This window comes from Aedes aegypti, chromosome 3 (genome assembly GCF_002204515.2).
Source record: "Aedes aegypti strain LVP_AGWG chromosome 3, AaegL5.0 Primary Assembly, whole genome shotgun sequence".
NCBI classification, from domain to species: Eukaryota; Metazoa; Arthropoda; class Insecta; order Diptera; family Culicidae; genus Aedes; species Aedes aegypti.
In genome coordinates this window covers 214821982-214849163 of record NC_035109.1, presented here as the reverse complement: position 1 = coordinate 214849163, position 27182 = coordinate 214821982, and the positions used below count along the sequence as shown (strand labels likewise).

At 38.4% G+C, this 27182-nt stretch overlaps 1 protein-coding gene across 4 annotated transcripts in view; it reads left to right on the top strand.

Moving 5' to 3' along the window:
* Positions 1-26977, top strand: part of LOC5570034 (somatomedin-B and thrombospondin type-1 domain-containing protein) — a 254422-nt gene extending 227445 nt beyond the window's left edge. For all 4 annotated transcript variants that reach the window (XM_021848703.1, XM_021848705.1, XM_021848701.1 and 1 more), the window contains 3 exons: positions 8780-8974; positions 18300-18420; positions 24196-26977. In XM_021848703.1, coding sequence (XP_021704395.1) covers positions 8780-8974; positions 18300-18420; positions 24196-24562 — 683 coding nt within the window. In that variant the 3' untranslated portion in view covers positions 24563-26977. The remainder of the gene's footprint in view (positions 1-8779; positions 8975-18299; positions 18421-24195) is intronic.
* The last annotated feature ends 205 nt before the right edge of the window (positions 26978-27182 follow it).

The window sequence follows — 27182 nt, the reverse complement described above, 5'->3', positions numbered from 1 at the left end:
CTAGTCGCTTGTTCCTGTGGGGCGAGCAACGAACACTTGTTCGGCGTTCAATGAGTTTATCGAGTAAAATCGCGAATCCGGTATTCATTTCAAATGATATATTTATCGTTTACCAAAACGAATCCTTTACCCAAACCTTTCCCATATCCAAACTCCCAGTGTCTACTTGCGGAAGTGCAGAGGACTCCTCGGCTTCCATAAAGCAAGTAACACGTCAATATTTCCCTACCATCCCTAAATTGACCTGCATTCGGACGGAGCCGGCGCCGTTATTGTTTGTTATAATAATGAGAGCACCAGTACTTACACATTGAGGATGCTACTGATCTCGAGTAGTGTCAGTTGGTTCCCTGTGAAAGTACAGCTGTTCTTGCAATAACGGAGTAGCAACTGTGGGCGGTCAATCATGCTCATGCTCATGCTCATTTCTAAGCACTAAAATGACATTTGTTAGGAAATTTCGATACATGAGCCATAAGACTCACCTTCGTACTTGTTTTCCTGCATTAAGAACCGTGATCCTGATAAGAAAAACCGTGAAAAATGATCAATTTCACCCGAAATTACGGTACTAAACGAAATAACATTGGTGTAGTTTCTTTTTGCTGAGCAAACTAATTGATTTACACGTTATTCAAAAATGTTACGATGAAGAGAAGAACCTCCTCCGAGATCACAAGTTGTGCGAGATTTATTCGAGTATCGAAAATCGATTACATTTTAATAATTTTGAAAGCTTTTCATACAATCTATGCTATGAATATCATTTGAGAAAATTTTAAAGAGTTTGTCACTTATTCCTGACAGCCCAGTTGAAGCAAAAATTATTTTCCAAAATTGGGGCCTTTTTAGGAATCCAAGTCGAAACATTTCTATATAATATTAAATGATTCTACCTCATTACCCGCGGGGCAATGCTATTTGGCGTAATTTTAAATTCAGGATAACAGCATTCTGGGTTATCGGATTCGGGGTTATGGTATTGACATTTCGAGTGACAATTAGAAGTTCGGCAGTCAAAACTTCGGCGAAGTTCAGCGTCGGCATTCTAATTTGGTGCTTCGCCGACGCATAAGGATTGCCTTTGTCGGCGTAGCACTTCGGTAGAATGCCGACGCCGAACTTCGGCGAACTTTCGGTGATATTTCACTTCGGTCTAAAGTTAATCTGAATGCACAATACATTCGGGGTAGTGGCATTCGATTTTATGGTATTCGGGGTAATGGGATTCGGAGTAATGGGGTAGAATCATGTCAAACGCAACGCCCCATTTAAGCTATGCTACACAAACCAGTGTACAGTTCGCCACCAGAGGTGACGGCACATTCTTGATTCAAATCTTGTATTGTTTCGTTTTTTTCGTTTGATAAACTGGTTTTGAAAGACTAATTTACGTAGGGGAATATACGTATTCTTGGCTATTAAACCGATGTCGCGCTTCTTTTGCAATTTTCTCGGACATCAGCAGACGAATTAGGGTAAATGTGGAAATACTAAGCACGATTCAACTTCATTTGGCCGTTGAAAATTCAAAATGTACATTGTATATATTATTGTTGTAACGGAAAGTAACGTCCATTTGCTTGACGAGAAAAATAGTTTCATCGCAATAACCAACGACATGTCAGTGAAAAATGATACCTCTATTATTGGTATACTGTTCCTCTAGTTGCGGTATATTTTGAATTTGAGTTCCTATAGTTGCGGTATCCGTTGTTTTCTTATGGGATCCTCCATTATAGGAACAGTGTACCGCAACTATTCGTACAAGTGAGAAAAGTTTTAGCAGTTTTGGTAATATTTCATCAATTTTAAAGCAATTTGAACAATGTTTTCAACTATTTCGTGTATGAACAAGCCAGTACGTCGATTTTCAGTGTCGGTACTTTGGCTAATTCAATGGCACTACCTCAACAATAGGAACACCCACAACTAATGGATTGCTTAAACTACTTGATTGTCTGCTTAAATTTACGCGCTGCTCAATCCTTTATCGAATCACATGGACATAGAAATTACCCTAAATGCAGGTTGTATCATATTATTTACCAAGGTACATCCTGAGTATGTGATTGATTATCTCTTCCCACTAACAAATCCCCTTCTTGTGACAATCATGGAGATGCAGAGGTGATTTCGGTATCTAGTAACCATGTTTGCCACACCACCAACATTCCGTCCCTTCCTCGATGACTGTAAAGACGTGGCTGACGCCGAAAATTGAACTTTCGATTTGACCGCAATCTGTGCAACTTCGATTGGTCTGGTCAATCAAGGAATAGGAATTACGAATTGCACGGTTATCTATGCGTATGCAACGCCCCATCTGCTCTAAGTAATTCATTCGGTTTTGTTCTAAATATACTTTTTAATATTCCAAAAACGTTTGATTAATGTTGAATGTAATGTCAAAAAGTGAATATCAATCGATATCTTTTCAGAAATAATATTTTATACCAATTTGTACAAACTTATAATAATGTTTGTCATGCATATCTGATCCAAAAACACGTTTGTAGATGAATTTTTCTATAAATTCTGTAATTTTATGAATAAAAGCTTATCCATGTTCTCTATTAACACTCTCCAATCAAGTTCCATCTGCAATGGTGTCAAGCAGTAAATTGGTTGTCGATATTCATGTGTTTACATACCCATTATCAAAGTTACCCCAAAACCGAAAATAGACTTTCAATTAGTCGGCACCAGGCTTGATAATTCTCCTCAACATCATCAGAGTTCGGTGAAATACTCTAGAGCAGCGTGCAGCCTTTGCCTCTTTGCGAGGGAGCGAAAAAATGCTAAGCAGAGAGGCAACGAAAAATGAGCGAGGAAGATGCAGCACAAAACACAACCGAGTAAAATTCCATCAAAAAAGGGTGCTCTCACAACTCCCCGAGGACTGTCTGTTCGGGCGGCAGACTCGAGAGTTCGTTTGAAGTGTGAGTGATGGTGAGCATCGCAACGAGAGAGAGAGAGGGTGCCTAAAAAATCCTCGCATTTTTTTGCACTCTCACTCGAATCGCTTGAGGATCTGTGTTGAAAATTTTGAGTTTATTTTTTTCTCCTCAGAAAAACGGCAAAATCGCCTCCTCTTTGCATCGCAGAAGAGTTTCTATCAAGCTTGGTCGGCACGCGCTCTGGGTCGCGATCGGAGAAGGCTAGATCCTCCGTCGGGGACTAGACCGAGTAGAGCGGGCGTAGCGTAGTATCGGCAATAAGGCGTTGGGGCGCCTGCAAACCGGATTTGCTGAACCGACCATGGGACTTGGCCGACCAACGTCGAGTCGAAGTAGGCTGAGTCCACCGCCGGGGTGTAGCAGAGTAATTCGCGAAACAGCACCGGCAAATGGTCGTAGGGGCGCCTGTGAACCGTAAATTTCCCTCCAACGGAATCGCAGTTTCGACCTCGGCATCTGCCCTGCCAGCTTTGGAGTAGGCTCAGTCCACCGCCGGGGACTAGTTGCGCTTTGTTGCACCGGCAAATTATCTTCGGGGCACCTGTGAACCGGAAGCTTCCCATCACCGGAATCGCAGGACCGACCTCGACATCTGTCCGGATAGCATCGATTTAGGAGATCTTCCGCCGCTGGGGAAATCTTCGCCGGAGTACGATAGATCCACCACCGGTGACTACTCTGAGTAGTACGCCGTATCACCGGATTGAGTCGTCGGAACCATCCTCCAACCGGAATCACTGGACCGACTTGGGCACTCCATCGGCCACAGCCCACTCCGGCTATGCGCTTCTTCATGCTTCGAATGAAAAAGCGCATAGCCGGAGTAGGGGACCTTCGGGGACTAGGCCGAGTAGCATCGATCGTCTCAAACCAGTTTTGGGTCGTCGGGGCGCCAGTGAACCGGAAGTCATCCTCCAACCGGAATCGCTGGACCGACCTCGGTCAACCAAGAGAGCTGAAACAGAGTCTTCGTAGAGCAACGAAGTGAACGTCCAGTAGATGTTCAACAGGGCTCTGACGCGAGGCCAGCCTAAGGGAAGTATGCGTCGTCGCACAGAAAGCAGTCCAAAGCCCCGGCGAGATCTTAAACCGACAATTGGGCAAAACGAGTAGTCGCAAAGACACCATAGAAATGTCGTAGTGAGCAGCGTTTTTCACGACATAAAGCTCAAACAGCGAACTAGCAGAACAGCTAGCGCTGAGATAGCCGAAGTGCACACAGCACTCCTCCGATGAAGTCAGGCAACCGGGGAAGATCGAGGCACAGTTGCTTCGCAATTAAATACATTTTCATTGTATAAGTTTATATGGGAATTACTATGGGAAAAGCAAGCAAATCATTTAATCGGTCATAGTGTTTGCTCATGTACTCTTAGGGATTAGAGCTACGTTGATACTGTTAGATAAATTCATCAGCCGCAACTTTGTCGAAGACCGTTTTCAAATCGGACGGCTCAGTAATTAGTTATTGATTTCTGTATGAGTTGTAAAACTTTGGCTATGATATTTGGGCTGCTCTGCAGGCACCACTGGATATATGCAGTAAAACATAGTAGCCATGATTTATGTGTGCTATCTTTCGCGCCAGGTGCAGCAATGTTGCCTGTTCAGAAGATAAGTGAGCACTGTAGAAGAATTTGCGATTGGCTATAAATCTATAACTAATTACTGAGCCGTCCGATTTGAAAACGGTCTTCGGTAAGGTTGTAGCTGATAAATGTATCTTACATAATCAATGTAGCTCTAATCTCCAAAAGCACATGGACAAACACTATGACCGATTGAATGATTTGTTTGCTTTTCCCATAGTAATTCCCATATAAACTTTGAAGGGCTTGTGCAGTCTCAATTTTCATCCGAATGCGCTCAAATTTTGGGAGGACACTCAGAATTTGATCTTGGATCGAATGAGCGGTGTGGAACAAAAACGATTTTTTGAACCACTCTAATAACTATTTTACCATTAGAGATAGCAAGCTGCAATGTTCAGCAAAAACATTTAGTTTTGGTAGTTAAACAACTTTGTAGAACAACTACCGAAAAGCTAAACATTACATATAATTTGCAATTGGATTAGATGGACAAATTGATGTGAAGATTTGCGAAAAAGTTACACGTCTTCTCAGTGAAGCGCTTTATCGAATGAAGAAACTTCTCTGAACAAACTTTTTCATTAAAACCAACGGTTTAGACGCTATTCTATTTCGATCACAAAATCGGCAAAAAAAATCACTGTGCAGCGCAGGCTGCGTCCGAATGCAGGTTAGTTTGAGAATGGGACGGGAATGTTGACTTGCTTTATAGAAGCCGAGGAGTCCTTTGCAATTCCACAAGAAAACACTGAGAGTTTGGATGTAGGAAAGGATTCGTTTTGGTAAACGATCAAGATATAATTTGAAATCAATACGTAAGCATATACACGAATGATCGATATCGATAGTGAGGTTACTACGCCAGCCGGACATAATTGATCCGGATTCCGTCGTACGCCCACAAAGGAGCATGCAACAGATTCAACGGACCAAACACTTCTGACCTATATAATATCATGAAAAAACATAATGCAAACTTCTCATATAACGAAGTTTGATGGACTAAGTGCACTTGTATTTTAATTTGTTTACCGGCATATCGGTCTATTTTGCTCGAAGTAAGAGAGAGCATGGACAAGAAAGCAATGAATACCCTTTTCAACATCTAATCCAATTTATCTCGCCGTTCCCTTACGGTACCTATCCACCTAGTATTCATTGCTTTCTTCCATGCTCTTAGGGATTGTTCAAATATTACGTAACGCAACAGGGGGAGGGAGGGGGTCTGACATAGTGTTACGGTTCATACAAAAATTTAAAAATTTCCATACAAAAGCTGTTACGTGGGGGAGGGAGGGGGTCCAAAATTGGCAAATTTTGCGTTACGTAATATTTGAATGAACCCTTACTTCGAGCAAAATATATCGAGGAGCTGGTAAACAAATTAAAATATAATTATCACGGTCGATACCATTGTGTGTAAGTGCACTTGGTCCAGGGACGATTCAAATATGACGGGTGATTTGGGTTTTCCTGACTGAACAATTTCTTGAAAAAAAAATCAATCATATAATATTTGGGTGGTCAAACTGGGTAAACATCTCGAAGATAAACAGATTACCACCATCGTTCGACATAGGTATCTTAAATTCTTCAAGATTCCATATCTTAAATTCCGAAATCAGTGACATTACGTTAGCTTGAAAACTAATGTTTGGGTCAGCGCAATAAAGACCCGAAATATTCAAATATATGTTCAATCGGAGTGAACCAAGTGAAAATTGAGTACCGTTTTGAATCATATTACAGACAGCTTCTTATTCCTGACACTCTACTTTGTATGAGAAACATTTCACACGAAATGTTTCAATTTTTGCTGTTTAAAAGTTCTCACTTTCGAGGCTCGTTTTTATAAGCTTTTTCTATAAAAATGTATGCAAACTTATAATGTCCAACTGGCGTTCTTTAGCGTCTCTTTAGCGTCTCTTTAGCGGCTTGACGACTTCAACTGATGATTTGCCTTTTCTATTAATGATTTCCATGAGGTGTCCGGAATTCGAATCAAAGTGTCCGGAATATGAGTCAAAAGCGAGGAAGCGTCCGGAATAAGAATCATGAAAAGGCCACACATTTCGATTTATTTAAAATTATTCAAGTTGCGGAAGCGTATTCTTTACCTACCATTCGAAAGGTAGGGGTTTCCGACGCTCGATAACGCTGAGAAATCATTCAGATTGATTTATTTAATATGTTCTATGCTGAGTTATACTTCACTAAAGCCTTAAGTGTCCGTAATATGAATCAAAACGGTACCGGCCAAAATATACCTGTTTTTTTTTAATTATGAATCGTGGTTTACAGCTAACCAGCCGAGTGGAAGTTTAACAACTACCGAAAGCTAAACATTACATATATTTTGCAATTGGATTAAATGGACAAATTGATGTGAAGTTTTGCGAAAAAGTTACACGTCTTCTCAGTGAGAATCGAACTCAGGGAGTCGTGAGTTCGATTCTCACTGAGAAGACGTGTAACTTTTTCGCAAAACTTCACATCAATTTGTCCATTTAATCCAATTGCAAAATATATGTAATGTTTAGCTTTCGGTAGTTGTCAAAATATACCGTTTTGATTCATATTACGGACACTTAAGGCCTCAATGAAGTATAATCCATCAGGGAGCATATAAAATAAATCAAACTGTATGATTCTTCAGCGCTATTGAGCCTTTAAAACACTGAACTTTCGAATGGTGGTTGAAGATTTTGTTTCTGATGCATGGTTAATCTATATAAATAAAAATGGAATGGGGTTTGTATGTCGCGAAATGACTAATGAACGGGTCAACGGATTTGAATTATTTATTCTCCGTTTTGTTCGTCAAGGGTTCCGACGTGTTTGTGTGTATAAAAATCCTCGGATATTCACCGGGAATGTCGGAAAAACGAGAGTGAACGGAACTGTCATTTTGTATAGGACGATCCATAGCATTTTTCAACAGCCTACTTGATGGCAAGACGAAGTTTGCCGGGACCACTAGTTTTAAATAAATAGAAATGTGTGGACTTTTCATGATACTTATTCCGGACGCTTCCTTACTTTTGCCCCATATTCCGGGCACTTTGATTCAAATTCCGGACAGCTCATGAAAATCGTAAGAAGACAAGTCAAAACATTATTTGAAATTGGCGAACCACTAAAGAGGCGTCTAAGGCAGTTGAGTATTATAAATTTTTATAGATATCTATAGAAAATTTTGATTAAAATAAACCTCGAAAGTGTGAACTTCTGAACGGCAAAAATTGAAACATTTCATGTGAAATGTCTCCCATACAAAGTAGAGTGTCCTGAATAAGAAGCTGTCCGTAATATGAATCAAAACGGTACTGGTTCAAAAAGCGGGTTCTACAATGTTTCATACAGGCACCATACCAAAAACTTCCATCGGACTCTGAAATTAACCTAAAAAATGTAATAATGCATCAGTTCATTGCTTTTTGACACTTGGTCCATTATGTCTGCACAGAAACTGTTACAATTTCTGACCAACTATCCAAATATGGTAAATGGCTAGAAATCAAAATCAGATGCATCGTATTATGTAATATTTATGATTTGCTTTTTATGGATGAGAAGAAGAATAGTTCCATACCGGAAAATCTGAGAAATCATTTCTAATGTCTTACGTTTTCTCGAATTCCTCAGTACGCTGAAAAAAGCTGGAAAAGCTGACCCACATCAATGTAGCAGGCACGATGATAAATTTGCGTCCTTAAAAGTCAATGAAATTGTATTAAAATACCAAAAATCGACACTATTCTCTCATAAGCGTTGAACTGACTTCGTCGATTTCTCTTCAACGATCCTCTCTTTCGATCATAACTTTGCCAAAGTAATTTCTTCCGCAATGTTTCTAGCTTACGATACAGGATTGGGCAACTCTATATAATGCAACCCCAAAAAATGTTTTGGCAAATTAATCAGTTTTCTGTAATAATGCGAAGAGGGCTACGCTAAGGAAAATCGATCATTGCAAGTAAGAAAAATCATCTTCGCAAAAAAAAACCATAACTCCATATATTTCCTTCTCCGTGTGAGCATTAATGAAGCTGCCACTAACTGGCAGTCCGAGGAATGTGTTCAACGCCACGCCGAGCAAATATTTCAATAATCCATTCAACCATTCAAGCAGCCTGTTTGCGTCACTCAACCGAATAAATAATATTTTTGTCACATCTCTGATAATTTCACTTTTTTCTCGTTTTCCCACCTTTTTCCACCTGATAGTCATCGATTGCGTCGTGAGTGAATGGGGCCCCTGGAGTGAGTGCGACACCACCTGCGGAACTGGCATGATGTCACGGACCAGGATAATTGAACAGAAACCACAAAACGGCGGCAAACACTGTCCGTCATTGGTGCAAAAACGGGGCTGCCAAGGACTCAAATGCCACAACCATCACGATCGGAAGGTGCTGCGAGGTGAGTAGAAGAATGCCAGGGGGCTGGACAGTAAAAAATAAACTGTAATATCACGTCATCTAGGCTGCACATCACTCTCGTCGCAAATATGGTGTACATTTACATCTTTTAAACGTACAGTGGCCCAATTTCATATTCGTACAGGATACTGTTTTCACATCAAAATAGTAATAAACTATTAAATGATGTATTGAGTTTAAAATTCTTTATCCACATTGAAGGTAATAGGTGTCATCTATTATTTGCGAATCACAAAATGTTTCCATTTACATTCATCTTTGGATTAATGTAAAAGTATTGAATTTATGTCTCAAAACATTCAAAACTAAATTTAAAAGCTCTATTTGATTGCTGAAGTGTTTTGTTATGGTGTTTAGATGTAGTGAAGTACATTTGGACAATTTATTAGCGGACATATATGAAATTTAGGTAAAATTATGAGAAATGCCAGTTTTACAATGATTTTTGCTATAAAATCCAATGATTCAAACAATAACGTTCATTTTTGTCATTGAATCTAATCTATTAATTATATTCGTGAGCTCTGATAGAAATTTAGTTGGAATGTATACAGTTTACAGTAATCATAAATAGTTTTTATCTCTTTTGAGTTCAGAAAATTGTTGTACCATTGTTTCAAAACTCTTCTAAAATGATAATTTTAATCAATGTAACCCAAATTTTTATTCTAAACAACAGGTAAAGGTCAATTTTGAAATTGTCTGTAAAAAGAATTTGAATCGCGAGCTTCGTTTTACAATAAAGTACCCTAAACTACGCTGTACATACCTCAACATAATTGATGTTATCGCAATATACAGTTATCTTTGAATAAATATTCAAATTATATTCAAAATAGCACAATATTTTGCAATTTATTGATTTTATTAGAAAAATACAAAATAAATTGAATGAGCAGAGAGCATTGATACACTTTTTACTAGAATATATCCTGTCGTTTTCATCATTTTAAAAAACGTTTATGTTGCGGTTACGGCCATAATATTTATTCTATAAATCTCTATAATCATGTTTGATAGTTAAATGTAAATTTAAAAAAATAATTACGCAATGTTTCGATTGGAACATTAACTATGGATTATGTATATCCATTTAGGAGTAAAACTTAGAGAAATGGACTACCATTTTTGGTTTTGGATTTGTTATAAGTGTTATATTACCTAAGACCCAAAAGAATAAGTTGTCGATATCCACTCCTAGCTACTCTAAAACTGATAATAATTTTTTGAAACTTGTGCAATATCCGCATCAATCATTCTTCTCTGCTCGGGATATTTACCAATTGGTGTGAAACTAATCGCATGCACCTAAACGCTTCGAAATGCTCTGTAATGTCGTTCTCCCGAAAACGCATTTTGATAGATTACGACTACAAAATTCGATCCACATCTCTCAAAAGAGAGTCTGTCATTAAGGACCTTGGTGTGTTACTAGACCCAAAACTGACGTTTAAGGAGCATATCGACTTCATTGCCTCTAAAGCCTCTAAAACTCTTGGTTTTATTTTCCGCGTTGCTAAAAACTTCAGATATATTCAATGCTTAAAATCATTGTACTGTTCTTTGGTAAGGTCTATTCTTGAATATTCGTCAGTTGTTTGGGCACCGTACTAACAAATTAACATATTTCGTATTGAAGCAATTCAACGGAAATTTCTGCGCTTTGCTCTGCGACATCTCCCATGGAACGATCCAATTAACTTGCCCAGTTATGAAGATCGTTGCAAGTTTATCGGCTTAGAGTTGTTGAGTGTTTGCCGTGAAGTTTCAAAAAGTCTCTTTGTTTCCGACCTTCTCCAATCGAGAATAGATTGCGCTCAACTATTATCTCTCCTCAATATAAATGTTCCATACCGTCAACTTCGATCGAACTCCTTCCCATTTTTGCACGGTGCTCGCACAAACTACGGGCATCACGAACCATTTAAAAGTATGTGCCGATCGTTCAACCGTTGTTTCAATGAATTTGATTTTCATCTTTCCCGTTCAACTCTTCGTAAAAAATTTCATCTGGTTCTGGCAAGCTAGGTTTAAATTAGTCATAGTTATTAAGTAGATTTAAGTAATCTTTGTATCAGTTGGAAACAAATGTAATAGTCTGTTGATACGAAAGGAAAAGGAGGTTTTGTGCCCATTTGAGAAAGAGCTCAATATTGCTCAGCTCAAATGGGCTTTTCCCTGCTCCAAATAAACAAACAAAATTATCAAGAAAGCGATGTTGAATAATATGTAAGTTATTGTTTGACTTACCGAATATTTTAGCAAACCACATGGGACAAGTGGTATTTTTCTTGAATTTACTCAAGTTTCAAATATGTCCGCTTATAAATTTTCCAAATGTACTCTACTACATCAGAACAACACAACGAAGAACTTAAGCAATCATCTAGTCCATCAAACATGAGTTTTGAATGTTGTATGTTTCTTTTTTGTTAGGTGTACGAATATGGAATAGGGTCAATTATAGACACAAACTCAATACTTTTCCAATATTCCAAAGATTTAAGCAAGTGAATACAGTTTGTTATTGCCAAACAATAGATGACACCTGAGCAATTCTCGCTGAAACCAGGCCGCCATCAGCACCCATCGTTAGAATTCCAATTTTATATCACTGATAGCTAGTTTTCGATAAAACTTAAGGGTGGTCCTTTCTGTTTTCTCAAATTGGTGGACCCCTCGAACGCTAGCTGGCTAAACAGTTTGCGAAAAAGCCCATTTTTTGATAAATATAGGGTATTTCTTCACGTGATATGTCTCATATTTCGCTTGGAACACATAGCAAACTTAGTGCCATCGTATAGAGAAAGGATATAGCTTTCATTTAAAGTTAAAAAAAAATTGACGGCCATTTTGAATTTGACCGCCATCCTGAATTTTGTTAGAAAAATCGTTTTTTCAATTTCAATCGTTTTTTGAATTCTGAGCAAAAAGCTGAGGAAAAATTGCGTAAGATAGGCTACAGAAACTAGGTGAGCAATGGTATTTACCCTATGAAATGAACGATTTTCTAAATCATGTTGAGTGATAAAATATGGCGGCCATCTTGGATTTTGACGCCATATTGATTTTAATTAGTAGAATGAATTTTTCACCTTGATAGCTTAAAGCATGTCGAATTCAGAGGCTACCAATAAAAACAAGGTTACGTATACTCTTCTTCTTAATGCTGTTTATTTTCCTGACGTTACGTTCCTACCCAAACCGAGCCTGATTTTCAGCTTTATTAGTTATAAATAGAGGTTATTAAATAGGAATTTTCTTTTATAATGCGATTTTTAATAACAGAATAATTCTTCGACAAATCATTTTGTTTTGAACTCAGTAATAATGAATAAATAAATTTATTGAATAAAAACCGTACAAAAACATTGATTGAAAAAAAACATTTTTTTACCATATGCATTTTTGTCGTTGAATGAAGTTTAAAAATTGCGCGTTTGGACATTATTAAGTTTTGTGGTAATATCTGTAGTTTTAACGTAAAACATTGCCAAAAATGCATTAGATAAGAATAGAAATCTTAAATTTTGACGCAAAAAAAATCCTTGATTTTATGAACCATAAAGTATCGTTTTTACTACCGCCCAACATATATGTTAAAAATAGCGAAATTTAAAGATGAGAAGAAGGCTTTGTACAGATGTGGACGTTATGCCGAAACGCAGATATATAATCTTGAGGTTGGAAAATATGGTGGCCATCTTGGATTTAGACGCCATCTTAGTTTTTAGCAGTTGAATGATTTTTACCATCTCAATTAATTGAATTATAAGGCCTCCGTTAGAAAAACAATCAGATTCTTTATTTCTTATCTTATCTCAGCTGTTCAACTGATTGTTTATTTCTATCATAGGTTTTAGACCAAATAAATGAAAGAATTAATGCTAATTTTCAAATCAAAGATATGCAGAATAATCATTCAGAAAACAAATAAGCGTTAAAATATCCTTCTTGATAATTTGTTTTTGAAGCTAGTTAAGATGAGGGGCTGGCTCTGTTCCAGTAGGGACGTAATGTCAGAAAAAAGAAGAACAAGAAGAAGAGTAAGTGTAACGGTAGCATTAAAATTCAACATATTGAGTGCTAACAAGGTGAAAACTCATTCTACTACTTAAATCCAAGATGGCCGCCAGATTTTTTCACTCAAAATAATACTCTTATTCTTCACTCGACTCGAAAAAAACACCAACGATTGAAAACTTGTTTCTTTGTTGTTCAAAAAATAATGTTTTCATTGATTGCACTCGCCATATACGTCAAAATCGTAGAACATGATTTAGAAAATCGTTCATTTCATAGGGTAAATACCATTGCTCACCTAGTTTCTGTAGCCTATCTTACGCAATTTTTCCTCAGCTTTCCGATGGTGATCTCAGAGTTCAAAACGAGCGGTGCGCTAATGGTGAAAAATCGATTTTTCTAACAAAATTCATAATGGCGGCAAAATTTAAAATGGCCGCCAAATTTTTTTTAAATTCAATTAAAAGCTATATCTTTTCTCTATACGATGCCACTAAATTTGCTATATGTTCCAAGGGAAATATGAGACATATCACGTGAAGAAATACTCTAGATTTATCAAAAAATGGGCTTTTTCGCAAACTGTTTAGCCAGCTGGCGTACGAGAGGTCCACCAATTTGAGAAAACCGAAAGGAACACCCTTAAGTTTTGTCGAAAACTAGCGATCAGTGATATAAAATTGGAATTCTAACGATGGGTGCCGATGGCGGCCTGGTTTCAGCGAGAATTGCTCACCTATGACCTTCGTTATTGATAAAGTATATCGAAATCCATGCACCATTTAATAGTTTTATACCAACTTGATGTGGAAACAGTGCCCCGTACGAAAATGAAATTGAGTCACTGTATAAAATCAGCCGGCGATTGCTGTGAATCGGAGTCTAGCAATCGATAGAACTTATTTGGAAAGTTAGCAAAAAAAATGTAGTAAGATCGGAATTTGAACACTTGTCTGGCGATTGAGAGCCTTGGGTAATTTGAGAAAATAGGGTAAGATCTAATTTTCCCGGGGAGATTCTTTTAAATATAAGCAAATATGTAAAGTGGCATTTACCAATAAATAAAGGAATTATTATTAGTCAGTCATATAACTTTATCAACATGTGCTCTGATACAAGACGTAAATATCATTAAACATGAAAAGACGACGCTGCTAGACACGAATCCAAAGGAATTTAAAAAATGCATACCATCGTTTCCCCGAAGCTAGTGCTACGAGCAAACATTGCATGTAAGACACATAAAAGAAAAATGTTGATGAATCATAAACCTGTCGTGTTGATTGTTATGAAAGGATTCTAGATTATAGTTCGAATCACATGAGTAGCAGGATCATAGAGAGAAAAAATAACACAAAGGGATGAGTGATGATTCTGCCGCTGGCGCTGGCTTGCTAGCTAGATGTATGGATGGATTCGAATGTCGAGTGAGCACACACTTGTCGTCGAAGTTGTCGTTTGCATTGTTGGAATCGTCGGAAGAGTGAACGTTCCGTTTGAATAGAGTGGAAGGAACACATTATAAATTCCAGAAACTAGCTCCGGAGTCAGTCAGTGGGAGAAGCAAGGGGTTTGTTTAAAAACCACTATGTAAATAATACCTGCTCTTCTTCACACTTAAGACTTATCAAAATAAAGCTGAGAATGATTTGCACCTTTGCACGTGTGAAGACCTGCAATTTCAACATGTCATCATAAAATCTTCTCTTGCATCTACAGTCAAATTTCCAGTAACTTTGATGGCATTAAATGTTTGAATAACATCAAATATATTTTTCATTAGTTTCATTTCAAGCATTACATTCATTTCTTATATCTAGGTATTCTATGTTTGGCAATCATTATAATTTCGTAAAACTAAATGGAGCTGTTATTACCATATTGTTAAAAACTTCTTCTTTTTCTTCTTCCTCTTCTTCTTCTTCTTCTTCTTCTTGGCATTACGCCCCGCTGGAACAGAGCCTGCTTCTCAGCTTTGTGTTCTTATGAGCACTTCCACAGTTATTAACTGAGAACTTTCTTTATTGCCAAAGTTGCCATTTTTGCATGTGTATATCGTGTGGCAGGTACGAAGATACTCTATGCCCAGGGAAGTCAATGAAATTTCAATTACGAAAAGATCCTGGATCGACCGGGATCGAACCCAGACACCTCTAGCATGGCTTTGCTTTGTAGCCGCGGACTCTAACCACTCGGGTAAGGAAGGCCCAAAAATATATTTAATTAAAATTGAAGACATTTACATTTACATTTCATTTGTCGAAACAGTTCCGCATTTCCACAGGTGAATTAAATACACCTGCTTATAAGATAGTAAAAAAGAACGTTTTTTTCATAAAATATACCTAAATATATCAAGAACTTATCGTGGCAACAGAAGAAGATCAGAAATTTTTGATGATGTTATTCGTTATTTGCTTCAATGTTTCAACATTGAATATTCTGTGTAATTCATTAGGGAGGCAGCTTCAGAATCATCATTTAAATTTTATTTTCAGTCTAGAGGCTTCTTCCTGGTATTACAAAAGCTAGTCCATATTAGTACAGCATATCACATAAGCTGCATGAATATTTGATTGCAAATCAAAAGTTTGCTTTTGCTGTTTATTAGTGGATACGGACGGCACAGTAAATGGCTGGGCATGGCATACCATTGGTATCTCGCGTACCTGCAGGAATAAAATAGACCCCTTAGCCTCTTGCCCAGCAACTCCTATTCCTACCTCCTCGTGGTACTGGCCGGGGTACGAGTAACCTAAGGAAAGATCTGGTAACCAACCCCGGTGGGAACTTTGGTCGTATGATGACAGGGAAGGGGGAGTTTGCTTCTGCAAGCCTGGAGCGTCTGTCTGTACTCCATGTTAGGAGCGGCTCACAACAGGGTCTGTTCCCATGTTAGGGGCGGCTGATCATCGTCCAAGTGCCAGAGAAGAACTCTAAGCTAAAATGCGCACTATGGCCCTCCCAACATTTAGAGAGAATGGAATGGTCCTCCGGAAATCTAGGGGGTTGGTGTCAGGCCCTGCAAGCCAGCCGTAAAACAATCAAACAACGAGTAATCAACCAGAGAATACGAACCGGAACAATCGGCAAAGACCACAGCGACGTAAAGGGACTAGCGATTGTAAGCTCGGTAAGTGGAACTGTAAATCTCTCAACTTCATCGGGAGCACACGCATACTCGTCGATCTGCTGAAGGACCGCAGATTCGGCATCGTAGCATTGCAGGAGGTGTGTTGGATAGGAATGATGGTGCGAACGTTTAGAAGTAACCATACCATCTACCAGACCTAACACCGCAACGAAAACGGCCTACGACTTATTGATTTCACCGCCTCCAAGAATATGGCCATTCGTAGCATCTACTTCCATACACCTGGAGATCACCACAGCTGACAGAATCACAAATCGACCACGTTCTGATTGATGGACGGCACTTCTACGACATGATCGACGTAAGGACCTATCGTGGCGCTAACAACGACTCTGACCACTATCTGGTGATGGTTAAAGTGCGCCCAAAACTCTCCGTCGTTAACAGCGTACTGTACCGACGGCCGCCGCGGTATGACTTAGAGTGGCTTAAGCAACCGGACATCGCAACTGCGTTACGGAAAGAGGGTAAACTGGATGAAGCCCCTTTTGACGACTACTGGAGAAAAGTAGAAGCAGCCATCGGCAATACAGCTGAGAGCAACGTCGGGTACGTGGGACAGATTCGACGGAACGATTGGTTCGACGAGGCATGTAGACGGATTCTGGAGGAGAGGAATGCAGCGCGGGTGGTCATGCTGCAGCAAGGTACCCGACAGAACGTGGAACGTTATAGAAAGAAACGACAACAGCAGACCCACCTCTTTCGGGAGAAAAAACGCCGCCTGGAGGAGACGGAGTGCGAGGAGATGGAATAGCTATGCCGGTTTCAAGAAAAACGTAAGTTCTATCTGAAGTTCAACGCATCCCGCAAAAGCTTCGTGCCGCGAGCCGCGATGTGCAGAGACGAGGATGGGAGCATTTTGACGGATGAGCGTGAGGTGATCGAAAGGTGGAATCAGCACTTCGACGAACACCTGAATGGCGCCGAGAGCACAGACAATGAAGGACGGGACAACGGAGGAAATGCCTTCGTCAGTACTGTGGGCGATGGAAACCAGCCATCCCCCACTTTGAGGGAGGTTAAAGATGCCATGCATCAACTCAAGAACAATAAAGCTACTGGTAAGGATGGTATCGGAGCTGAACTCATAAAGATGGGCCTGGAGAGGCTGGCCGTTTGTCTGCATCGGCTGATAGGCGCAATCTGGGAAACAGAACAGTTAACGGAGGAGTGGAAGGAAGGGCCCATATGCCCCATCATCCATTGACAGATAATTTTGGATTATTCTAGCAATGTATGCATCTTTTTTTACATTTAAGCCTTCACACCAAACACTGTCAAATGCTTTTTCTATGCCTAGAAAAGCAAGACCAGTGGAATAGCCTTGTGAATTTGTTGGAATGAATGATATTTATTGCAAGTAAGAGTTGATGAGTGGTTCGAACAGTTCATTGACAAAAGTTGAATTTTCGTTGATGTGCACCATCATTTTGTTCAAGCAAGCTGATTGAACGATACTTACTAGCTTCAGCAGGTCAGATGTAATAAGGAAAATATGACAACTGAAAACATTTAATAAATATATCTACCAAAAATAAGTTACTCTCTGTAAGTTTTTTGATTAGGATATAAAAAATGACATCATCGCCAGGGGCTCTCATATTTTTGAAATTTTTGGTAATACTTCTCACTTCTTCCAAATCAGTCCCCCAGGAATTTTTACATTCCAGTCGGCTCGAAAATAATTGAATGTGAAGCTGATAGTATTGAGACTCGCTTCATGGTATATTTGAAATGTAACAGGGACATTATCAGAAACAAAATTAGTAATCAGTTGACTACAAAGCTGACCCTACCAAATCAATCGTAGAAGGGTTTTTAGAAGAGGAAAAACAGGTAGGGCTATTAGAGTATGGAATTAAGAAATATCCTGAACAGCACTCATCAAACAAAAATCTGCTTCTCCCAACGATGATAAAAGGCTCCAATAACATAAAAATATACTTATCGGATTAACTTGTCTTTCGATCAATTGAAGAGGCAAATAGGCAGCTATGAAAGAAAAATAAAAATAAAACTACTTATACAGTTGTGGGAAGCATAAATAACTTTAACAGTAACCAGTCCGCTGGTTTCATATCATTCAACTTAATTATTTAATTTAATTCTCACTCCATCTTTACAGAAACTGCCCTCTTGCTGCCAGCTGATCTTTCCAAGAGCAGACACGAGAACGACACCAGTGACATTCGTCGCAACTTGAGACTGCGATACAAGAATGCATTCAAGCACAACCGAGGAAACGAGTAAGTACATGATGCACTAATTAAGTATGCACCCGAGTTCCCCTCAGTGGTGCTCTAAAACTATTTGAACAAACGCTCCATTGAGCTTAACCCCATTATGTTTATCCTGCCTACGACCCATCATGGCAAATATGCCAAGCTTTTTTTCCATGCTCCTTATTCGCAAACACAGAAAACCGCTCACTCACTGCTGCATAGTTCATTATACTTATTAATTTCTGTATAGTCTAACCGCTTGGCATTGCTAGGGAGCAGGAAAAAAACGGAGTGCATTCCCAGTGATCCTGCAGCAACATAAATTCGTCCTGCACCAACCGAGATGGATTCCGCAAAAGCCTCACGTCCGGTTGGCGATAGTTTTCTCCAGGGGATTTTGGGGCTAGTTTGCCACTGATGTAAAAGTTTTGGATGTAATTATATTCAAAGCGATTATTAATCACGCATAAACTTCAAATTCAAATATTACGAGACTTTACGAGAAACAAGAAGACCACGGAAGATTCAAAAACGATTTGGATAAACAGGTGGAATGCCATCCTTTTGCTTGAATTTTTAACGATTTTCTAACATGACTTTTCCAACTACACCAAAGCTTTCCCAAAGAATGCAATTTATATATCTGCAGATCAAGTAATAGGATTTAATTATTTAATTAATTACTTTGAATGAACTTGAAAATTACTCTATCGAACCTATTGCAGACCTGGTAGCATTTAAGTGCCATAGAAGCTTCAGAGAACTCTAGCTTGACAAAATGGACCAAAAAGAGACCAGACAAGAAACAAAAAGAGACCGAAAATGCATCAAACAGTGAACGGAAAAACAAAATGTAATTTAAAATGAATTAGAATGAATGAATTAGCCAGACATTTATCTTTTTGTTTTGTAATTCTTCATTACGATATTACGGAAGTGTAACTACTCGTATTACTGTATGTATTTTTTCATGATAATTTCTAGCAATTTCGTGAGAATTTAGGTATTTTTCCAAAGATTCAAAATTATCCTTTAAGATTAAGTCATTATTTCCTGCAGAATTCTTCTAAGGAATTTCTCCAAGAATTTTGTTTCGGGAATCTCAAGAATATAGCCTGGATTTTAACAAGGATAATAACAGAAATTGTTCAGAAATTTCTCCAACGATTCTTTTATATATTTTTCAAGCAAGGCCTAATCCCCCCATGATTGTATTAGGTAATTCTTCCATCGATTTACTTAGTAACAACTGTAGAATTCTATTGAAGGATTAGTGAAGAAAAATATCTGGACGAACTCCTAGTATAGTCTTTGTAAAAAAGTAAGAGGTTGATTCCGAGATACGATCGCCAAGTTGACGTTGGATAACGTTAGCTTCTTCTATTTCCTGGCTTGAGACCATCACAAACTTATGAAAGATTTCTACTTATAAAAATCCAATCAATTTTCATACTATTTGTTGCATGTCAATTCTGACGTATTATGGACATTGTGTGTTATTATTTTGGTGGTTCGGTTACCACTTCAACACCGATAGAATCGGTCGATGGAAGAAAAAGCATGAGCGGTAACTCTTGCTCCCTAAACAAAGATTCCGATTGAGCGTTAGGTCCACGCATAATCCACTAAGATTGATTGCTTTAGTGAGTTGCGAAGCCAGTTTGAGGTTGAGGTACTTCTTCATGAACCGCGAACTCTATGTTCTTCTCATTGCTCAAATAAATCAATGTTAAAGTTGCGTGTACCGTAAAAAGGGGTATCTTTGATAATGCGGGTAACTTTGATAGAGCGTAACCTACCACATACTAAACGAAATATCATAATTTCTGTCAATCAGTTAAGCAAAATGAATGCAAAACTAAAGAATATTAGTATGACACTTCATGTAAGAGCGGTTTTTATTTGAATCAAGAACATTTGAGGCTTTTTATTCGAATATTAAAAAATTGACATAATTTTGGCATTTTTGAAACGCTTACAAACAATCTGTTCTACGATCACTATTTGATGTAGTATTGAATAGTTGGCCATTTATCTTTGACAGCCTAGTTATCATAGGGGCCCAGATAGCCGTAGCGGTAAACGCGCAGCTATTCAGCAAGACCAAGCTGAGGGTCGTGGGTTCGAATCCCACCGGTCGAGGATCTTTTCGGGTTGGAAATTTTCTCGACTCCCAGGGCATAGAGTATCTTCGTACCTGCCACACGATATACACATGCAAAAAATGGTCATTGGCATAGTAAGCTCTCAGTTAATAACTGTGGAAGTGCTCATAAGAACACTAAGCTGAGAAGCAGGCTTTATCCCAGTGGAGACGTAACGCCAGAAAGAAGAAGAAGAAGAAGCCTAGTTATCATAGAACTTGGATACGGTCTCAAATCTCTTAGCGAAAAGCATTTTAACAAACTGGGATCATTTTTGTAATCTAAGTCAGAATTTTCCATATCACGTTAAACGCCTAGAGGTATGTAATGCCCTACAAATGTTCGTTATTCATTCAATTTTGTTCGACTCATGCTCCATTATCAAGGATACCCGAAAACAGAAAATCAACTTTCGATTATATGAAAAATTATATATCCATTCAAAATGAATATCAAATCGATAGCTATGATGCCAGTACTTGTTTTAAAAATATAAATTATAATTCTTTGAAACAACATGCATAAATATTCAAGTTTTCTTCGAAAAAACTATCAAAGTTACCCCGTTTTACGGTACAAACTTCAAAACGTCAAAACCTTATAACAGCAAGAAAAGTTGTGCTTTTCTATGAAAATTAAGACATATCTCGATATTTCCCAATTTTTCAATAGTTTAGTCATGAGAATCAATAGTTTTCATTGTTTCCAATCGATTGGTGGACGAATCTTGAAAATCTATCCCGGCGTTAGTAAGTTATTAACAGTCAAAATCTAACCACTTTTCGTGACGCGAGCGATTTTTCGTTTTTCGAAATTGTACCCCAGTATGTTGCCGTAAGACGTGTCTATAGCGAAAATAAAACGCGTTCTACTGGACAGTTCTTCATTAAAGCCTAAGCAGAAGGTGAAGATGCATCGAGGGCAAACCTCAAATTTTCAGGAGCGCAGGTCTGGAGCGCCGGACAGCGGATCGGACTGAGGGCTTGATCGAGTGATCACTCGCTGGTGGTGACCAGTCGATCAGGTTTTCAGCTTGAACCGCTGTATGGTTCTCTAGATTTGTACTTTTTGGGTTTCGAGTTTTGGCTTCGCTTCATATGCGCCAGAAAAATCTGTAGGGAATAGAAGTAATAGTGTATAAAGAGAATAAAAGTTATTTTATAAAATAAAAACAAAATGTGTGAAAAAAGTAACATTTTTCCAATATTGAGTATTTGTAAAAAGGAGTGTAAACCAAAAAAGGCTTTTGAAAATCGCAAGGGTTTGAATGTACACAAGGACCGTAAAGGGTTTGAATGTGCACAAACCGCATAAACAAACCAGTTTTGAAACGAATTTGCGCGTAAAAAGGTGTGCTTCCTGCTGCTCCGTGTCTTTCGGAGTGCAATTCACGACAAAATCGTTTTAATTTGCACGCATTCTGAGCGCAATCGAGTTGAAGTTTTCGCGATACCGGAATGATGTTTTGCTTTTGTGAAATGAGCATGCTGATTAAAGTAGCTACAGTTGCTCAATCAAGGATGGTTGTGCAATTTGGTGAGCACGTTTCATACTATTATTTTTATTCTACACAATCGTAATCATAATAAACGTGTTTTTATCATGACAACGGTGGGAACGTTACTTAAGTGAATTGTTTCAACAAAATATGAACGGTTCGTCACTGTGGGTGTCGACATAGACTCTTGTACATTCACATTAAACCACCTTACCTACCACCCAACGCCCCCAAACTTTCCTTTTACATAACATTTATAACCTTTGAATGGTTCGACGCTAAAAGTATCGACTTACCGTAAGTTCACGTAGTCTTTAGAGTGCTGATAAATGATTTTTTGAACAGATGTTACATGAATTGCATCACTTACCAAGGTGAATCCTGATCATGCAGCTGTGACCCCTCCCCACTAAAAAAAACTCCTTTAGTGACAACCATGGAGATGCAGAGGTAATCTCGGTCTCTGTAAGAACGTGGCCGTTATTGATTTTTCAATGTTTGGAGTTCTCGAAAGTGTACATTGAAGATGGAAAGCTGGAAAGCGATTATTCTGGTCAATTCGCTCCCAATACGACAATTCGTCCGGTGGGGTGTGCTGCTGTCGTCATGATGATGGTTGACGAGAGCAATGTCAAACTTATTCATGGTTTCAAAACATTCGGAACAAAATATTTATTTTCACCGCTTACTTCACTTACGTATGAAATTGAATGAGACTAGTTGCGCTATCAAAGTGTAGATGGCTAACAGTATATTGCGTTTCGCGATTGGAAGCGTATCACAGAGTAACAACTACAAATGTTCGACCATCAATTGCAATTGAAAATCAAAGATGCGGTTATATACTCAAAACAGATATTTAGTAATATTTTGTCAAAAACATCTAATGGTTTGCTCGATTAGACGTACCGTAAAACGGGGTATCTTTGATAATGCGGGTAACTTTGATAGTGCGTAACCCACCACATGCTAAACGAAATATCATAACTTCTGTTAATCAGTTAAGCAAAACGAATGCAAAACTAAAAAATATTAGTATGACACTTCATGTAAAAGCGGTTTTCATTTGAATCAAGAACATTTGAGGCTTTTTATACGAATATTGAAAATTGACACAATTTTAGCATTTTTGAAACGCTTACAAACAATCTGTTCTACGATCACTATTTGATGTAGTTTTGAATAGTTGGCCACTTATCTTTGACAGCCTAGTTATCATAGAACTTGAATACGATCTCAAATCTCTTAGCGAAAAGCATTTTCACAAACTGGGGCCATTTTTGTAATCTAAGTCAGAAATTTCCATATAACGTTAAACGCCTAGAGGTATGCAATGCCCTACAAATGTCCGTTATTCATTCCATTTTGTTTGAATTATGCTCCATTATCAAAGTTACCCCAAAACAGAAAACAAACTTTCGATTATATGAAAAATTATATATCCATTCAAAATAAATCTTATGGCAATCTATCGACTGCAATCGATAGCAAGGATGCCAGTACTTGTTTTAAAAATATAAATTATAATTATTGGAAACAGCATGCATAAATATGCAAGTTTTCCTCGAAAAAACTATCAAAGTTACCCCGTTTTACGGTACTGCCTTCAATAGAACGTTTCGATTTCCAGGCAGACGTTCAATTTTCAAACCATGTGACCTACAAAAGCTTGAGAAACACTGAGCTACAGTGGTCTCAAATATTTAAGTTCTTAAAAACAAGGAATGGATCATTTCTCGTTGTTCTAAGATTATATGATTTTTTTTTCAGTGTGAATGAGCATTGCTTCATTCTGTCGATTGTATAGAGCTTAATTTGCTGCTCAATAATTACTTCTAGTGCATCCAAACGAGTAGCATTTTCAAATTTGTAGAATCTAAATGAGTAATTTAGCCGTCCAAAGCAAAAGATAATATTAAAAATTGCCAATAATTATTTAAGAAACAAAATACATTGTATACAAAACCATTGAGGGAAGTTTTTATTTCAAATCAAGGCTCACAAATCTCACTTTGCTTCACATTGCCCTATACTGGAATCTTTCATCCCAAGCACAGTTTTAATTAACTTACTCCAGGATGCGAATTTACGAAACTATGTTATCCCATTTTCTGCTCACTGCTTCGCTTTTTTCTTCCCTCTCTTTCGCACACACAGGTACTGCATAGAGTTTGAAGTAATTAAAGCAACCAAGGCCTGCCACCGGGACAAAACCTATAGCGCTCTGGCTGAAGGAGACCGCGTGGTTGTGCGCTGCGAACTGGAGGCCCTGCACGAGGACAAGACAATGGTGGACACGGTGGCGGAAATCTCGAACAACTCAATCCAGGACGACGAAGCGGATGAACGCCAACAGCAACAGGAACGAAAACCGAAATTCCGATGTCGCGGGGAAGGACTGACCGGACGCAGCACTCGATTCTCCAGCTTGGCACTGCCATCCTGCCGAGGCAAATGGATGCGCGTGACGACCAAGCAGCTGAAAAAATGCTCCACTATCGAGGCACAGTTCATTTTCGTCTAGACGATGTGACTGCTGCTGCCTTGGAGCGAAGTGGAGTCACACCACGAGATAATAGAACGGTCGGTTTAAGGTGAAGATAAATCGAAGCCAACACTTGAATCTTCAAGAGCACAAATCTGGAGAACCATTCATTTACGTTGCAAATTTAATCGAGAGGTTACTTACCAGTGGAATTTTTAGCGCACACGGATAAAAATCTGAATCCAAATTTTGATTTACAAGTCATGAAATTCATAATTAGGTCATGGCGACAAATCATGATTCTTCGTAAACGTAAATATTCAATAAAAATGAGATATTTTTCAATCATAATAATAAAAAAATCAACGAACTCAGTACTTAGTTTTTTTTTACTAAATACATAATGTTTAGTCTTTAAAAAAAACGTCAATAAATAGTGGAGAACTCTCACAAGAGTTCTGGACGGCACTGAATTCCGGATCCTCGTGGACGACTTCGTATCCTTGGCCCGCCAATTATTTTTGTACGCTAGGGCACTAAGGGAGCTGGAAAAATCCGCAATTGACGGCACTGGGTCTTGTTGGTCGGGTTCCTTTCCTACGTCACGTGCGGTATCTTTTTTTGCTCAAGATACTCCAGCGTCTTCTTGGCGTAATGAGAAGACCTCTCGTCCGGCTAGAAGACGTACTTTCCATCCGACTTCTGGCCAGATATTTTCGGTCGGCGTCACGCAAACTCGTACCGTCCTTGTGGTCGGACAGCCTTTTCAATGCTTCCTTGTTCTTTGTTTTTATCTTCGCCGGACGGCCGCTATCGGCCTTCCGTTCGAGGCTCAGGGATGCCAGGATCCGGTAAACTGTACTCACGGGCGCGTTTTCGTCACGAAAGGTGTCTACCGTAAACTTTTTTCCACGATGACCATGTGTTTCGTAAAACCGAACAACACGCTCGCAGAGTGCATGCTGTTTCGACGCCATCTTCGATTGAACCCGAGCGAAAAGAAAGATGCAACCCATTTTTAGAGGGGCATGAGAGCAATTATCTTAGAGAGAAAAAAATCTACTCTCTTTACTTGATTAACAGAAAGGTACCAAATAATTCTCATTATTAGTATCATCTATGAAATAAAAATATTTGAAGATGGCACATATCGATGTGATTAAGTATAGAGAAATCTTAGACTCTTCTTTGATGCTCACGTATTTTGAAAGAACCTACCATTTTTTTTTTAATTTCTGTCAAATCGGAAAAAATAAATAAATTCCAGGTAAATGTTACTTCCGGGTAAGGGTTTTCCAGTAAATGGTTCATTCTCCAATAAATGATTTTCCGGTAAACTGCATTCCGGATAATGACTCATGAGATCATGGCATCAAATAATCAGATGGAAACACACTTGAATCAATTCACGTGTCATCATAAAGATTTTGGGATTTTGAATTCTACCCGCACAGGACACATTCTGGTTCTCTAGATTCTTGCTCTCGAAAATTCGATATTTGGCTTAGTTTTACCTTCACCTTAAACCGAGTGGCGGAGGATCCTTTCGAGAAGAGCAAAAACACACCACGCCACGTGAAAGTGACACCATAAATGTGTGTATCATTGACAATATTCAGCTATTGGGAGGGACAGTTTGTAGAAAGGGCAGGAACTCGTGGAACTCAATAAAGTCACTCGATGTAATGAAAACTGTTGGGAATAGAGTAAAAACAAAAAACTAAAAAAGACTAACAAAGAAGAGAAAACCATTATATGCAGAGAGATAGATCATGTCGCACGATATGGGCACGAAAAGGACGACGGTAACTTGTTAGTTTTAGGACAGGTGGCAGTGACATTTACTGTCACAAGTTTTTAAATCTCATCTTGATAGAGAATGAAAAGAGAACCTTATCGAGAGATTTTATATTCTAAGACATAGATAAGTAGTTAAATCTAGGGGAAAACAGGACACACCGAACATGATTAAGCTGGCTGTTCGAATATCAATCACTATTTATTCGTCCCATGACATCCATTGTGAACGGCAAAGTACTCAAAATATCAATAATTTAAAAACACTTAATTGTAGGATACTCCAACTGCCAACCTTCTGGCTTAGGTAATGCGTTACTCTTACTCACCATTTATTTCATCTATCACAATAAGTTCATTAGGAATCCCCTTAAAATGCCACAGGACTTCGACTTAGCATTTGATTATCTTATCTTTACCAATTTCATGAATCGATGAATAAAACAGAATGTTAGTGCCATATCGAAAGTATCATGCATTAATTCATTTTTCAGCAGCAATTAGCCCTAGTGTGCACCAATTTCCGGTTCAGTCACAAAAAGTTGGAACAAAAACCAGTTACAACTATGGGAATCCAATTCTTATAAATAGACTTAATTTTTTGGTTCAGTTGAAAAGTGTAAAATAATGTTCAATACAGAATTCTAAACCAACCTATCTAAAGTCTTTCTTATGAAATGTCCGAAATCCGTAGAGGTCTATTTGTGACATAAACTGTTAAATGTACTGTTATATTAATAAATTTTTATTTATGCCTGAACTGCTTGAGATATTTTGGTAAGTATTCAAGATGTTTTTTTGTATAAGTAAATAGCCAGTGATTATAACTTGAGAACTGAATTTCGTTTTTTCACTGCTTCCA